The following is a 13,819-nucleotide window of genomic DNA, read 5'->3' as shown; positions in this document are numbered from 1 at the left end:
CAGAAGGGTCTGACCCCATTGTCTGGGAACAGCTGCCAGAGACAGATGAATGGTTTCCAATCCTGGTCTAACCAGAAAATTTCCTAGAACAGGAGTTGGGCAGGCACAAATTCAAGTCCCAGCCCTGTAACGTCCTGGTTTTGTGACCTTGGACAGAGCCTCACCTCTCTGGACGTCGTTTTCCTCATAAGGACTAGAATTGTTACTAGAACTCACATCCCAGCTTTGTTGTGAGGGTTGGGGGAAGGCATTATAGCTTCATGCGTAAGGCGCTGGAACTAGGCAGACCTGGGGTCAAGTCCCAGCTGTGCCACTTTAGCTGTGTGACTTGAGCCCAGTGATTTCACCTGCCTGAGCCTCATCTTCCTGATCTATAAAATGAGGCTAATGGAACCTACCTCACAGAGCTGGTGCGGGGGTTAGATGAGTTAATAATACAGCGTGGACACGGGAAGCACTTAGGAAATTGCCACTACTGTTTTTCTCAGCAGCTCTTCCTGTAACGATTACCACCATTTACTGTGCGCCCAGTAGTTTTTGGACATGTAATTCACATTTTACAGAAGGGAAAAACAAAAACAAAAACCTGGGATTTCAAGAAGTGCTGTGTGCCTTGCTCCCCCAGGATGTCAGAGCTGGGATTAGAGTTCAGAACACAGCCTTATACCCTACCCTGTCCTGCCATGCCACAGGGCTGTCCCACCTTCCCGCTCAGCCCTCAGAGAGCCTCCACCAGGGAAGTTCTTTTGTGGACCCACTGCTTACGATGGCCCTCCATCCCAGCTGAGCTGGCTATTTCACAGAGCCCTGGTTTTTCTCCCCACTTTACAGCCGAGTTACAGCCAGCCACCCTACAACCAGGGAGCTTACAGCCAGGGCTATACAGCCCCACCACCTCCACCTCCGCCTCCACCTGCCTACAACTATGGGAGCTACGGCGGCTACACCCCAGCACCCTACACGCCACCACCGCCCCCTACCGCACAGACCTACCCTCAGCCGAGCTATAACCAGTATCAGCAGGTAAGTGCCAGGAGGGGTGTGAGGGCTGGGGGCGATGGAATGGAGAGACTTCCAGGGGCCCCACGTGGATGTGTATCCCCAGACTTGAGTTCCTGCTTATCCCTGAGAAGACAGGCAGCCTGCTGGCCCGGGCTGGCATTCATTTGTTAGAGCCATTCCATTTGGTGAACACTTCTGCACTGGCTGCCAAACAGGCAGTATTCTAGCCCCTCTCCCCAGTGCAGCAAGGAAAGGCTATAGCAGTGGCCTCTAGATCCTGCTTCAGCACCATGGCCAGTGACTGTTCTGATAGGTTGGCGCTAGGTTGCCGTATCTGTGATTAAGTATTTTGAATGGACAGGACATTAAGTTAGCAAGCCAGGAGACCTGGGCTGCATTTCCTAACTGCCCACCCATGTGGCATTAGGTCAGTCATTTGTCAAACCTAGGTGCTTTGATTCCTCTGTCAGGGGACCCATGTCGGCACTTATCACTGTACCCATCTCTACCCTGGGCGTGAGGAGAGGAGCCAAATGAGGGTTTAGATGAAGGTCAACTTGGTGCTTTTGGTTTCTCCCCAGTATGCCCAGCAGTGGAACCAGTACTATCAGAACCAGGGCCAGTGGCCGCCATACTACGGGAACTATGACTACGGGAGCTACACCGGGAACACGCAGGGGGGCACGAGCACTCAGTAGCCAGTGTGCCCCGGAGGCCCCTGCCGCTTCCTCCACCAGCGTCCACCCTGACCCCTCATCTACCCCCACCGGGTCCCGTGGTGCTGGGGAATGGGTCATCCCAGGGCTGCCTCCCTCTGAGGGGCTTCTTCCCCCACACAGGGCTGGGCATTTTTCTCTGGATTCATACAGGCAACAATAAACTTTCATTTTCTGTTTCTCCCCCCACCTCCCTCCCCCTCCCTTTCCCTTCCCCCTCCTCCTTTTCCTCCTCTTCCTCCTCTTCTTCCCTTCCTCCTTTTTGACTAAAGACCCCCTCCTTTCCCTTGGTCATACTGTGAGGCTGAGGGGAGGACCCCTTCCTATCCACTCATCCCAACCCTGCTCCAGCCCCTTGGCTTCCCGGACCCTCGGCTTCCCAGACCCTCATGCAGTTGGTTGTAAATTCTTCCAGAAGCTGTTTTACTGTCTACTTTTCAGGATTTAAAAAAAAAAAATCAAAAACTTTTTTAAAAAAAGTTTAAAAAGCAACATGTGGAGGGAGGAAGCAGTGACAGATTTTTTTTTTTGTAATTATGCTTTTTTTTAATTTTTAGAATTTGTCCGTTTTTACTGTGGGTCAGCTGTTGATATTTCATCGGGATAACCATTTCCTTGCTGAAATCAGGCAACCACGGAAGAGCCACACCCTCAAAACAAAACAAAAAAACCACAGAATCATCTTTAACCTAACTTTTTATACGATGTCTCAGTTTCTCATAACTTTGCACACAAGCTTCTGTGTTGAGTTGTAACTGCTTTTTGTATTTGGAGAGAGTGTGACTATTGAACTTGAAACCTTTTATTCCGGGCGTCTTGGTAGTTTCTGGTGGGATTAAGTGGGCAAGAGGGGAAAAGGGGAGGTGGGGGGCTTCTTCCTTTCAGAACTCCCACTGCCTCCTCTCCAGAGGTCTCCCAGGTGCCACACTTAAAGGTTTATCCTACAGTGATCCTCTGATTATTTTTAACTTCCCCTTGACCCATATGTTTTAACAGGATTTTAACAAACTGCACTTATTAAGAAATGTGTTTGCCCTGTTCTATTTTGTTTTCTTTCAATAAATGGCATGGCACCTCCTAGCAGGAAGGAAGTGGGGTTAAAACCCTGAAGTGTTACTGCAGTGGCCTTTAATTGGGGTGGGGCCTTTCCAAGGGGACTTTATTTACTCATTCATTAAACACTTTTTGAGGGATTTGTGTGCCTGGCCCCGTTTTTGGTGCTGGGGATGCCCCCCTTAAACCTGGGGCCCTCAGTTTAAAACCCACTAGTTCATTTTTAAAGTGGTTCTCTGGTCCCTGGCCTTTCCAGTTAGTTCCAAATCTCTACAGGAATAGAGGATTTGTGAGTAGACAGCATGGAACCAGGTCCCTATGTGGAGGGCGACAGGGTTGATGGGATGGAAACCAGGGCCGGCCTGGTGTGGCTTCTACCTCAGGCTTGGCCTGTGAGCTGGACTTAGGACGGTTCCTGCCTGCACTGGGTCCAGTTGAGTGGAGATTCCAGGAACCTCTCTATCTAGCCAGTATGTTAGGTGCTTGCTCTGTTCCTCACAGTCTGGACAGTGCTGGGGACATGGCATTGCCAAGGCAGCCCTGGACCCTGCCCTCACAGGTCTCTGAGTCGAAAGGTAACACGGACCTGTCATCAAATGGGACAGCACCAAGTGGTCAGCTGTGAGAGCCTGGGGGGGGGGGTGGAGGAAGTGAGGGCTTCCTGGAGAAGGGAACATTTTTTAAAATAGCCCAGGGTAAAGGACTTTATGATTACATCCCCACAGCCTGTTATCTTCCTTCCCCGGGAGGGACAATACCGGGGCACAGGAGTAACTAGTTTAGTCCTATCCCTGCCCTCACAGGAAGTATCTTCAAGCCTTGTGAAGGGGACACAGGCTACACAAATGAGGAAGACCTCATTTTGAGCTCAAGGGTGGGACATCTAAATGTGAGAGGGAGCCAAGGTTGGCTAGTTGGGCTAAAAGGGACCCTAGAGTCCCCGCTCCCTCTTCAAGGAGAGTAGGCAGGGAAGGCCTCCAGTCTGGGCAGTCCCCTTCCGGACAGTTCCGTGTGTTGGGTAACAGCGCCCTCTGCTGCCCTCCTGGTGATACGTTTAAGTATAGTTCCCACCTTTCCTGAGTAGCAAATGGGCCACTTTCCTCCAGATCCCTTATCCTGTGAATACAAACTGCTCTTGGCCACACTAGATTAGTGCATCAGCCTCCTCACAGATGTCCCTTACCCTGATACCGCCTCCCATATCGCCACAGGATATAAAGGAGTTCAGACTACTTGACACAGCCTATGGTGGCAGCCACATGCCAGGCCCCTGATGATTTAACTGGCTTCATCTTTTGCTGCTTTTTTTTTTTTTTTTTAAAGATTTTATTGGGGAAGGGGAACAGGACTTTATTGGGGAAGTGTGTACTTCCAGGACTTTTTTCCGTCAAGTTGTCCTTTCAGTCTTAGTTGTGGAGGGCACAGCTCAGCTCCAGGTCCAGTTGCTGTTGTTAGTTGCAGAGGGCACAGCCCACCACCCCTTGCGGGAGTTGAACTGGCAACCTTGTGGTTGAGGACGCGCTCCAAACATCTGAGCCATCTGGGAGCTTAGGGGCAGCTCAGCTCAAGGTATTGTGTTCAATCTTAGTTGCAGGGGCAGAGCCCACCATCCCTTGGGGGGAGTCGAAGAGTCAAACCGGCAACCTTGTGGTTGAGAGCCCACTGGCCCATGTGGGAATCAAACTGGCAGCCTTCGGAGTTAGGAGCACAGAGCTCCAACTGCCTGTGCCACCGGGCCAGCCCCTGGTGCTCCTCCTTTGAACTTAAGATCAGTTGTTTGTTCTGAGGGAGTCATTAAGTCCCTTGTAGAATCTATAAAGGCCATGAACCAAATCCACATATACATGAAATTTGCAAAGATTTATGAGGTTCTCAAATCCTCTACAGCCCAATTATGACCTTCAAGTTAAAATTCTTTCTACTCCCTGGCCATACACTGAGTCCTTGCAGCAATCAGAACTATCTATGCCTGCCCTCCCCTCTGGGACTTTGCCTCACACCTCCCTGTGCCCGCGACCCTTAATCCTAATTCATACTTTAGGATGAATTGGGCATCCCCTCCTCCCAAAAGAAGCCTTCTCTGACCCTCTGGGCTGGAGCGGCAGCTCCTTTAGCCCCCTCGGTCCATCAGAGCTCTGGGCACTCAGGGTGGTCACTGATGACATGTCATGTCTACTCTTGGTAACACCCGAGTCCCTACCCATCACCTTGGGGCAAAGCAGGGCCACGGTTTTCTCCCTCCACATCTGCAGATTCTCCAGGTCCTCACCACCCATCTCATGAGCCAGGGACTGGGTGTGATGACAGAAGCAAGAGGCAAGGCTTAGTAAATATTCTTTGAAGGGGTGAAGAAATAAGGGGATAGACTGGGGTCTAAACTAGAGCACAAACCGAGTCCCTGGAGGGTGCCTCATTCAACCATCCATCCTAAAATCAATCATGCTGGGCTCTGGAGTCACAGCAGTGAACAAGTTGAACAATGGTTCAGATCCCTCCTGATAGTCCAAATTCGTAGCAGTTCAGATGGGCGGGGGACGGAAGGGCCTCTCTGACCCTGGCCCCCTTTTCCTTCCTGGCTCCGGAGGGCGGGACCTGAGGAGGCACGCATGCGCATAGGGCGGTCCGCCTTCGGCCAGGAACTTCGGTTCTGGGCGCGGTGGAGCACCGGGCGGAGCACTGAGAATGTGCTCAGCCGGAAGTGGCTGCTGAGAAGCCGGTGGCCAGGTTCAGTGTGCGGGTCCTGCCGCGACAGTTAACAAGTCGTAGAAAATCTGGATGGAGTCCGTGGCGACCGCGGCGGCTGTGAGGGAACCCAATGAAGGTGAGGTCCTGGCCACGCGGAGGTGGTGGGAGGGTGGGACTGCGGTGTCACTGGGAAATGATTCCCCGTGAGCGCGCAGGAGAACTCTTTAAAGGAGGACACCTGTGCTCGGCCTTGCCTGTCCCCTTCACCACTTTGTCCAGGTTAACCTCCTTCACCCCATCCCTTCCCCCTAAATTAACCTCTTCCAAGTTCCAGGCCAGCCTTTTCCGTGTCCCAGGCTAACCCAGTTCCTTACCAGGCCAACCTGAGAAGGTTAACATAAACGTCGCCCCTGCCCTAGGCTAACTCTCCCATTGTCCCAGCCAACTCCGCTTCTCGAGTTACCTTCTGTTTGTCAAACTGACTCCCCTTTGCCCAAAATTCACAGTCCCATCTGCTTCCTCAGGATCCTTAATCCATTTCTGTGCTCCCCCGTTTCTTTCCTTTGCATTTTCAATCTCTCTGCATACTGCTGCCTTCCCATCAGTGTCTTAAATGCTTTTGTTTTGCTCATCCTAAAATTCCATCCCACTGCTTCAGAGTCATCTCATGTAGGGTGAGGTGTGGTTGGGAGAATTGGTCATTGTTGAAGCTGGATGGATATATTGGGGAGGGGGGATTGTACTCTCTACTTTTGTGCATGTTTGAAATTTTCCATAATAAAAATATTTTAACCTAAAAAAATGTATTCCTTGATCTCGTGCTGCCTTCCAGAAACCATCTGTTTTCTCCAAAGAGTCATTCATACATGTCTCCATTTTCTCACCTCCCACCCATTGTAGTCGGACTTTTACCTTCAGAAACCGCTCTGATTAGGGTCTCCTAGAAATGACCTCCCGGTGTAGTTAAACGGAGTCACACCACCTTTTTTCTTACTAAACGACATGGAAGATTCAATGCTGTGGAGCCCTCTGTCCTTGAAGGTTTTCCCTTGGTTTCTGTAACACCCCTTTCTGATTTCCTTAGTCTCAGGCTCCTCCTGCTTATCCTCTCTGTTCATTTCCTAGGACTTCTGTAGCAAATTACCACAAACTGGGTGGCTTAAAACAACAGAAATTTATTCTCTCACGTTCTTGAGGCCAGAAGGCTGAAATCTAGGTGTCAGCAGGCCTGTGGAGGGCTCCCCTCAGAGGCTCTAGGAAAAAACCCAGTCCTTGCCTCTTCCACCTCAGGAGGCTCCTGGCATTCCTTGGATTGTGGCCACATCACTCTGATCTCTGCTTCCGTCCGTCTTCACATTGTCATCTCTTCTGTGTGTGTCAAATCTTGGGCTCTCTTTTCTAGGACACTGTGGTGGTATTTAGGACCCACCCGGATAATGCAAGATAATCTCCCTGTCTCAAGATCCTGAACTTAATCCCATTTACAAAGACTCTTTTGTTGTTGTTGGCTATATAAGATGACACTCATAGGTTCCAGGAAATAAGGCGTGCCTATCTTTTGAGGGGCCTTTTTTTACCCTTTCATAGGCATATCTTCTCCCCTTCCAGTTAGGGCTCTTTCCTAGCCCCTCTTCTCTTCTCATCCCTCTTCTCTTCACACACACGCCCCTGCCCTCCCTATAACCTCTCATGTCCTTCAACTTTAGTTGTTGTCTTGGCTGTGATGACCCCCACAACTCTGTCCCCAGCCTTGCACTTCTTTCCTGAGAAATCTCTAGTCCCACGTACCAGTGGTTTCTTATATGCCTCCCCTTGGGTGTCCCCTGGGCACATCATACCTTCCATGCTCCGAACTGACCTCAGCATCTTCCCCCAAACCTGCCCCTCATCCATGTCTCTGTCTCAGTTTGACCTGTCCCCTGGTCAGAGCCCTGGATCTTAATTGGCTGCCCTGTCCTCCTTACCTCCCAGCCTTCAGCCCCATGGCCTGTCTACATGGCCTCCTGAGCATCTTTCTAACCACCACCCCTCTTATCCCCTCCTCCACAGCCCCTGCGCATCTCAGTCTTCTCTTGCCAGTGATGAAACCGCCCCCCTGAAAGCCATGCACCTGTAACCATCACCCCCTTGCTCTTCCCCATCCCAGCCAAGCTACCTAAAGGAGTTGTCTATACTTTCTGTCTTGTTTGCTGCAGCTTGGCTCCAGTTCCCACCGCTTTTGAGAAGCCCCTCCCACCAAGGTTTGTCTAGCGCTCAGCTTTCCTGTTTCCAGCGCCTGCATTTTCTTTGATCTTGCCTGTTGACCCCATCAGCTGGGTGCTCCCTGAGAGGGGGAGCTGGCTTGGATTCCTCCCGTGGTTTCTCAGCATTGTCAGGCTCAGATTTAGACTTGTTGAAGAGTGGTTGGATGAATTGTAAATGAGTAGGAGAGAATGAATGAGTGAGTGAATGTAATCATGATTTAGTGAACAAATGAAAAGGTAGAAAATTGAGGGAATCAATAAACGAGGTGGTAAAGAACCAAGTAAACACACCAAATTGAGGGAATCAATACATGAGGTGGTAAAGAACCAAGTACACTCTTGCGTCAGGACCTTTGTATTGGCTGTTCTCTCTACCTGGAACTCTTTCCCCAGAAATCTCATGGCTCAGTCCCTCATCCCATCAGGTCTCTACTGAAATGTCACTTTTTTGGCAAGGCCTTCTCTGTCTTAAAATTGCAGACCTTCCCCCTATCCCCTCCTCCTTCCCTCTTTACTTTTCTGCATAGCTCTTCGAACTACCTAACACACTGTATGTTTCCTAACACACCTTATTTTCAGTAATTATGGTTTTAATTGTCTGTGTCCCCACTAAAATGTCAGCTTCTTGCTTACTGTGTTATCTCTAGGGCCTCGCATAGTGCCCAGAATATAGGTGTACAATAAATATGAAGTTAGTGAGGAATTGAACACCCAGTCCCCTCCACCCACTCCCTCTTCCCCACTCCCATCTCTGGATTAACAAATCTGCCTTCTCCCCACTGCACAGAGCCCAGTCCTGGGCACTGGGGAGAGCTGAACTGGACGCCGGTCCCAACCAGACCCCTGGGCAAGGTGGAAGCAGCAGAGAGAGTGCCACAGGCCCTGAACAATGACCCTCCTGGGGCCAAGGAGACCGAGGCCGTGAGCGCTATGCTGCGGGCTGTGGCTGCCAGTCGCCTGCCAGTGTGCAGCCAGCAGCAGGGTGAGCCCGACCTGACCGAGCAGGAGAAGGTGGCCATCCTGGGCCTGCTGTACCATGAGAAGCCGCTGGTGTTCCTGGAGCGCTTTCGCACCAGCCTCCGTGAGGAGCACCTGGCCTGCTTTGGCCACTTGCGCGGTGACCACCGTGCAGACTTCTACTGTGCTGAGGTGGCCCGGCAGGGCGCTGCCCGGCCCCGCACCCTGCACACACGCCTGCGTAACCGGCGCTACGCTGCTCTGCGTGAGCTCATCCAAGGTGCGGAGCGATGGGCTGGGGGCGAGGGGTGGTGGCGGGGAATGAGGCAGGGGAGGTGGGAAACAAGGATTCAAGAGCAGAAACAGAGATCCTGGAAGATAAGTGCTGAGACAGAAGTGTGAAGTGACAGGGCAAGAAAGGTATAGAATGGGAAAGGCAACGGGAAGGTCAGAATTTAGGAGATGATAGAAATGCCATTTCAGATCGATGGGCTGAGGACCTGGTACCCAGCACTGTGATAACTGGTTATCCCTTGGGAAAACTAGGTCCCTCCTTCACACAAGACACAGGCATTGCCTGAAACCTAGGGCACTGTGTTGATGACCCTGGGGAAGCAGAGGCCCTCTTGAACAAGACACATGGGAAAAGCATGAAGGAAAACATCAATGCTTTCTTGAGTGTGACATAATGACAAGTGTCTTTATGACCAAAGACACTTAGAACTAAAGTTAAAAGATGAGAGCAAATGAAGCAGAGAGTGAGTTAAGTTTCTAGTTAGGGAGAAGGCACAGGCTTAGAGAGAGGGAAACGGAAAGAGTGGGACACAATGACAGGAGCAAAATGAAGGCAGGAGGGAGGATGAATGAGTGGGGTTGGATGACAAACTGAGAAAGCAGGAGAGACAGAGAAATGGGAGCAGAGGGAGAAACTGAGACCCACAGAGAAGGGCTGACAGCCAGAGAGAAATCTGGTGGGAAACACCAGAAACAGAGTTGGGGGTAAGAGAGAGGGCAAGATGGAGGGCAAGATGGACTGTCACAGGCTGGGGCTCCAGAGGCCAGGCTTCCGGGCACATTCCAGCCCATATTCTGAAGGTGGTAGTAGCACTAACCGGTGGGAGGGGCCGGGGCCAGTTTAACTGTCATCTGAGGGACAGAGCCTGTGCAGAAGGAATAGGCAGCCAGAAGAGATGCCAGGGACCCAGATTTGGGGGTTTAGGGAGCCAGGCCCACCCGAGGGGTGGCTGTAGGGAGGAACACTAGGGAAAGGTGAGATCTGGGGTCTGGAAGACCACTGGAAGTACCGTGTCTGGGCAGAGGCCCTGCCTTATGTGATCCCGAGCACACACATGCCAGCTCCACGCAGATGTCCACGCACTTGCCAGCAGTGCAGGGCTCTCGGGGTGTGTACCAACAGCGGGATGGGGCTCAGCAAACAGGCACACACAGCCCCCAGACTGCGCAGTACACCTGCCTGCAACACCCTGCAACTCCAGACACACAGGTACGCGTGGCCGTGTGCTGACACATGGGATAGTGTGTCCCTGTGTGGCCAAGCACACACGCCAATACACAGGAGCTTGTGAACCCTGCCCAGGCACAGTTGTCTACGGGCCCCAGGCCACCAATGCCTCACGGCCAGGATGTACATGGGCCTGACTGTGCACAAACATGCTTAGACACATGAGCACACGTGCAGATCCAGGCCTGGTCTCACACACATACTCAGATGCATGTGTGAGTACTGGTGGCCACACAACCTCAGGCATCTGTTCATCGTTTCCTGCATGTTTGAATGTGTCTGCACGCACACACACGTGCATCCGTGTCTTCCTATGAGCATGATCACACACACACGGACACATCTGTTCAGACACACTCACCCTACACGCAGCCTCTGGCCTCCCCCACAGGCCCCTGACCCCATGCCCACCCTGTCTCCTCTGTGCAGGGGGCGAGTACTTCAGCGACGAGCAGATGCGATTCCGGGCCCCGCTGCTGTACGAGCAGTACATCGGGCAGTACCTAACACAGGAGGAGCTCAGCGCCCGCACTCCAGCCCACCAACCACCCAAGCCCGGCTCCCCCGGTACGCCCGCCTGCTCGCTCTCCGACCTGCTGCTCCAGTCCTACCAGGAGCGGGAGCTGCAGCAGCGGCTGCTCCAGCAGCAGGAGGAGGAGGAGGCCTGCCTGGAGGAGGAGGAAGAGGAGGAAGACAGTGACGAGGAAGGTGAGGGCTGGCAGCAGGGAGGCCTCAGTGTCTAGACACCCCAGCCCTGGGCCTGCGTTTCTCCCCATTGCATGGCACCAGGCTGGGCCCCACCTGTAAGAGCAGACATTGAGTCTGTGCCCTGCTTGGCCCAAGTGCCCCGTGTACCCTGGCCCTTCCCAGCCTCTCCAGCATCCGTGGCCCTTCCCACGCCCCTCAAAGGCACCAAGCAGTCCTCGCCTCCAGGCCTTTGCTCGTGCCGTTCCCTCTGCCAGGAAGGCCTTCTCTTCACCACCCTTCAGATGTCCGGTCCTGGCTCAATTCTGCAGCACCCAGAGCACAGTATTGTCACATGTTTGGTGTGACGTGTGGTCCGGGAGGACAGGGACCGGGGCCATCTTGGTCATTGCTATGTTCCCACTGCCATCCAGCACAAAAGAAGCAGCTGTCTGTGGACTGTGCTCAGCGCCTGCCTGAGGGTACCCCTCACCCCCCACCCACTGTGGGTGTCACCCCTTACAGATCAGAGCCCTGGCAAAGACTCGGAGGCCTGGGTTCCCGACTCTGAAGAGAGGCTGATCCTGCGGGAAGAGTTCACCAGCCGGATGCACCAACGCTTCCTGGATGGCAAGGACGGGGATTTTGACTACAGGTGCTCCCATGCCCCCCCCTCCTGCTCCCCCAGCCCAGCACACCCTAGCCCTTAGCTGCATGCCAGGTACCTCCATGGAGGGCCTCCCTTCACAGTGCTAGAAAGCCCCAGAACAGTTCCAGGTCATGGGCCTTTGGTTTTCAGATCAACCCAAGATCAGTGTGTGACCTTGGACTAGCTTTGTCCATTTCAGAGCCTCAGTCCCCTCATCTGTAAGGAAGAAATGAGCAGGGCTGACAGCTTAATATTGTTAAAACATTGAAACATTTCTACTGGAGCAAGTGGGGGTGGCCTGGCAGGATGCCACTACCCCAAGGCCTCTCAAGTATCCCCCAGGATCCAGACCTCCTCATGCTACAGGAAGTAATCCCTGGGCAGGGCTAATGCATGGTGGGGAGGGGCTTCTGGGTGCCCCTGCAGTGCTGGTGGCTAATTTCTCCAGCATAACCCCAGGGACGACACACATGGGCCACCTGCTTTGAAAAAGATTTTGCCATTAGGGAGAAGGACACGAGAGTAAAGTGTCAAAGTCAAAGTAAATGGTTTTGTCAACTGAGGCAGTCTTGCCTTGTGGTCCTGAACACCAGTGTGGCAGCAGAGGGCCCGGGTTTCAAACCCAGCCCTGATGCCGCGTGAACAAGCAGACGCTTGGAGCACATCAGCAGAGTGGGGATCGTAACTGCCACTGCCCCGTGACAGCATGGCTGGCCCAATCTGGAATCCTCTGGCATTGGAGTCAAGTCTGGCTGATCCACTTCCAGCTGGGGCGAGCCCCTCAGCCTGAGTGCCCACAGAGCAGTGAGCAGAGTGCCTGGGCCATCGGGAAGCCCTCAAGGGCACCACTGCCATCTACAGCCCACGAGGAAATCAGGCCTGGCTTGTGGAATGGGGAATGGTGCGGACTGAAGTCCCCTCTCCAGAGGGCGCTGCTGGGCAGCAGGGCCGAAGGGTCCCTCATCTGTGTCCAAGCTCTGGGAATGAAGCAGGGAACAAAACCCACGAGGGGGTTCCCTGCCCTGAAGGGGGTCCCACTGTGGTGAGGAAGACAAGGGAGCGTCTGCCATCTAGTGGTGGGGGACCGTGAAGGAAAACGAAATAGTGGAAGGGTGAGCGGAGCGGGGTAGCCAGGCGAGACTCCAACCTGCAGGAAGTGAGGGGTAAGCAACTTAAATACCTGGGGAAGAGCGATGCTGGCAGGAGGGCTGAGCAGTAGGAGGTCTCGTCAGAGGGGCAGGCAGCCTGCAAAGGGCCCCTGCACAGAAGTGAGCATGACAGGACGGGGCCAGGGAGGCTGGGGAGCGGAGCTCGCTCCTGTTCAGGATCCCTTGTCGCCGTAGGGCAGGGCTTCTGGGCCTCGGCCAGGGGTCTTGGGTGGCAGTGACACTGTAGCAGCGGGAGGCTGAGCAGTGCCCCTGGCCTCCACCCGCTGGGTGCCGTAGCTGCCCTCCAGTTGTGACAACCAGATGTCTCCAGTTATCACCAAATGTCCCCTGGGGGGCAGTCTTCCGGCTTGAGAACCACTGCCTTGGGAACGTGGGCCTGCATGTTACATTGCATCTTCCAGCTTTTCCGGAGAAAACAAGTTTTTATGTAAAATCTCTGATTTGGAAAATGTTGCCTTTTGTTTGAAGCTCTGAAGAGACCCAACAGCCCCTTCCCAGGGTTAGTTGGGACTTACAGCTGCCAGCATAGGGCCCATAGGGGGCCCCAGCCATGTCCCCAGCTCTTCCAAAGGGTGAGGAGCAGGGAGGAGGGGGCTGGAGCCCCCAGGCTGAGCCCGCCCCTGACAGCCCCCTCCCCCTGCAGCACCGTGGACGACAATCCCGATTTCGACAACCTGGACATCGTGGCCCGGGATGAGGAGGAGAGGTACTTCGACGAAGAGGAGCCTGAGGACGCACCTAGCCCAGAGCTGGACGGGGACTGACGGCCCTGCCCCTGCCCTGCCCCCACCCAAACAAAGCAGCTGATCACATGCTGGCTCAGTGACTTTTTGCAGGGATCCCAGTGTAGCCACCCACACCACCAGCCTCACGGGGTCTGGTGCCATCTTAGACTGTCCTTCCCAACCCTGCCTCCCTCTCTTGCTATCCCTCTGGGCTTCTCTCTCTTTTTTTCCCTGCCTTTCTGTCTTCTTTCTGTTTCCCTCTCCCTCTCTCCACCTCACTTTTTCCTCTGTGCCTTTCTGTTTCTCCCCTTCTGTCGTGCCTTGGCCTCTGTCCCCATGACAGGGCCCAAAGTGAATGTCTTCCCCTTAATCAAGGCCCGTAAGGCCCTTCGTAGCTAGAGCCAGCCAGGTTGA

The 13,819-nt window shown here is 53.5% G+C and overlaps 2 protein-coding genes across 7 annotated transcripts in view; both read left to right on the top strand.

The window, feature by feature from the left end:
* Positions 1 to 2,828, top strand: part of HNRNPUL1 (heterogeneous nuclear ribonucleoprotein U like 1) — a 34,650-nt gene extending 31,822 nt beyond the window's left edge. For 2 of the 6 annotated variants that reach the window (XM_074314292.2, XM_074314291.2), the window contains exons 14-15: positions 832 to 1,023; positions 1,584 to 2,388. In XM_074314292.2, coding sequence (XP_074170393.1) covers positions 832 to 1,023; positions 1,584 to 1,700 — 309 coding nt within the window. In that variant the 3' untranslated portion in view covers positions 1,701 to 2,388. Of the gene's footprint in view, positions 1 to 831; positions 1,024 to 1,583 lie in introns of all 6 variants that reach the window. The other 4 variants (XM_074314290.2, XM_019751367.3, XM_019751366.3 and 1 more) reach the window with 3 other exon arrangements.
* Positions 2,829 to 5,394: 2,566 nt separating this feature from the next.
* CCDC97 (coiled-coil domain containing 97) lies at positions 5,395 to 13,492 on the top strand. Its single transcript, XM_019751369.3, has 5 exons — positions 5,395 to 5,592; positions 8,487 to 8,936; positions 10,608 to 10,886; positions 11,388 to 11,517; positions 13,324 to 13,492. The coding sequence occupies exons 1-5, from the start codon at positions 5,547 to 5,549 to the stop codon at positions 13,442 to 13,444; spliced, it is 1,026 nt and encodes a 341-aa protein (XP_019606928.1). The 5' UTR covers positions 5,395 to 5,546; the 3' UTR covers positions 13,445 to 13,492.
* The last annotated feature ends 327 nt before the right edge of the window (positions 13,493 to 13,819 follow it).

This window comes from Rhinolophus sinicus, chromosome 8, assembly GCF_057876585.1.
Source record: "Rhinolophus sinicus isolate RSI-liver-muscle chromosome 8, RSI-T2T, whole genome shotgun sequence".
Classification (NCBI taxonomy): Eukaryota; Metazoa; Chordata; class Mammalia; order Chiroptera; family Rhinolophidae; genus Rhinolophus; species Rhinolophus sinicus.
Note: the sequence above shows the minus strand (reverse complement) of the source record. Positions and strands in the feature narration are given on the sequence as shown.

Coding starts and splice junctions, on each gene's coding strand:
- CCDC97 (XM_019751369.3), top strand. CDS start 5,547: ATGGAGTCCGTGGCGACCGCGGCGGCTGTGAGGGAACCCAATGAAG. Junction 5,593..8,486: donor TGTGAGGGAACCCAATGAAG/GTGAGGTCCTGG, acceptor CCCACTGCACAG/AGCCCAGTCCTGGGCACTGG. Junction 11,518..13,323: donor GACGGGGATTTTGACTACAG/GTGCTCCCATGC, acceptor CTCCCCCTGCAG/CACCGTGGACGACAATCCCG.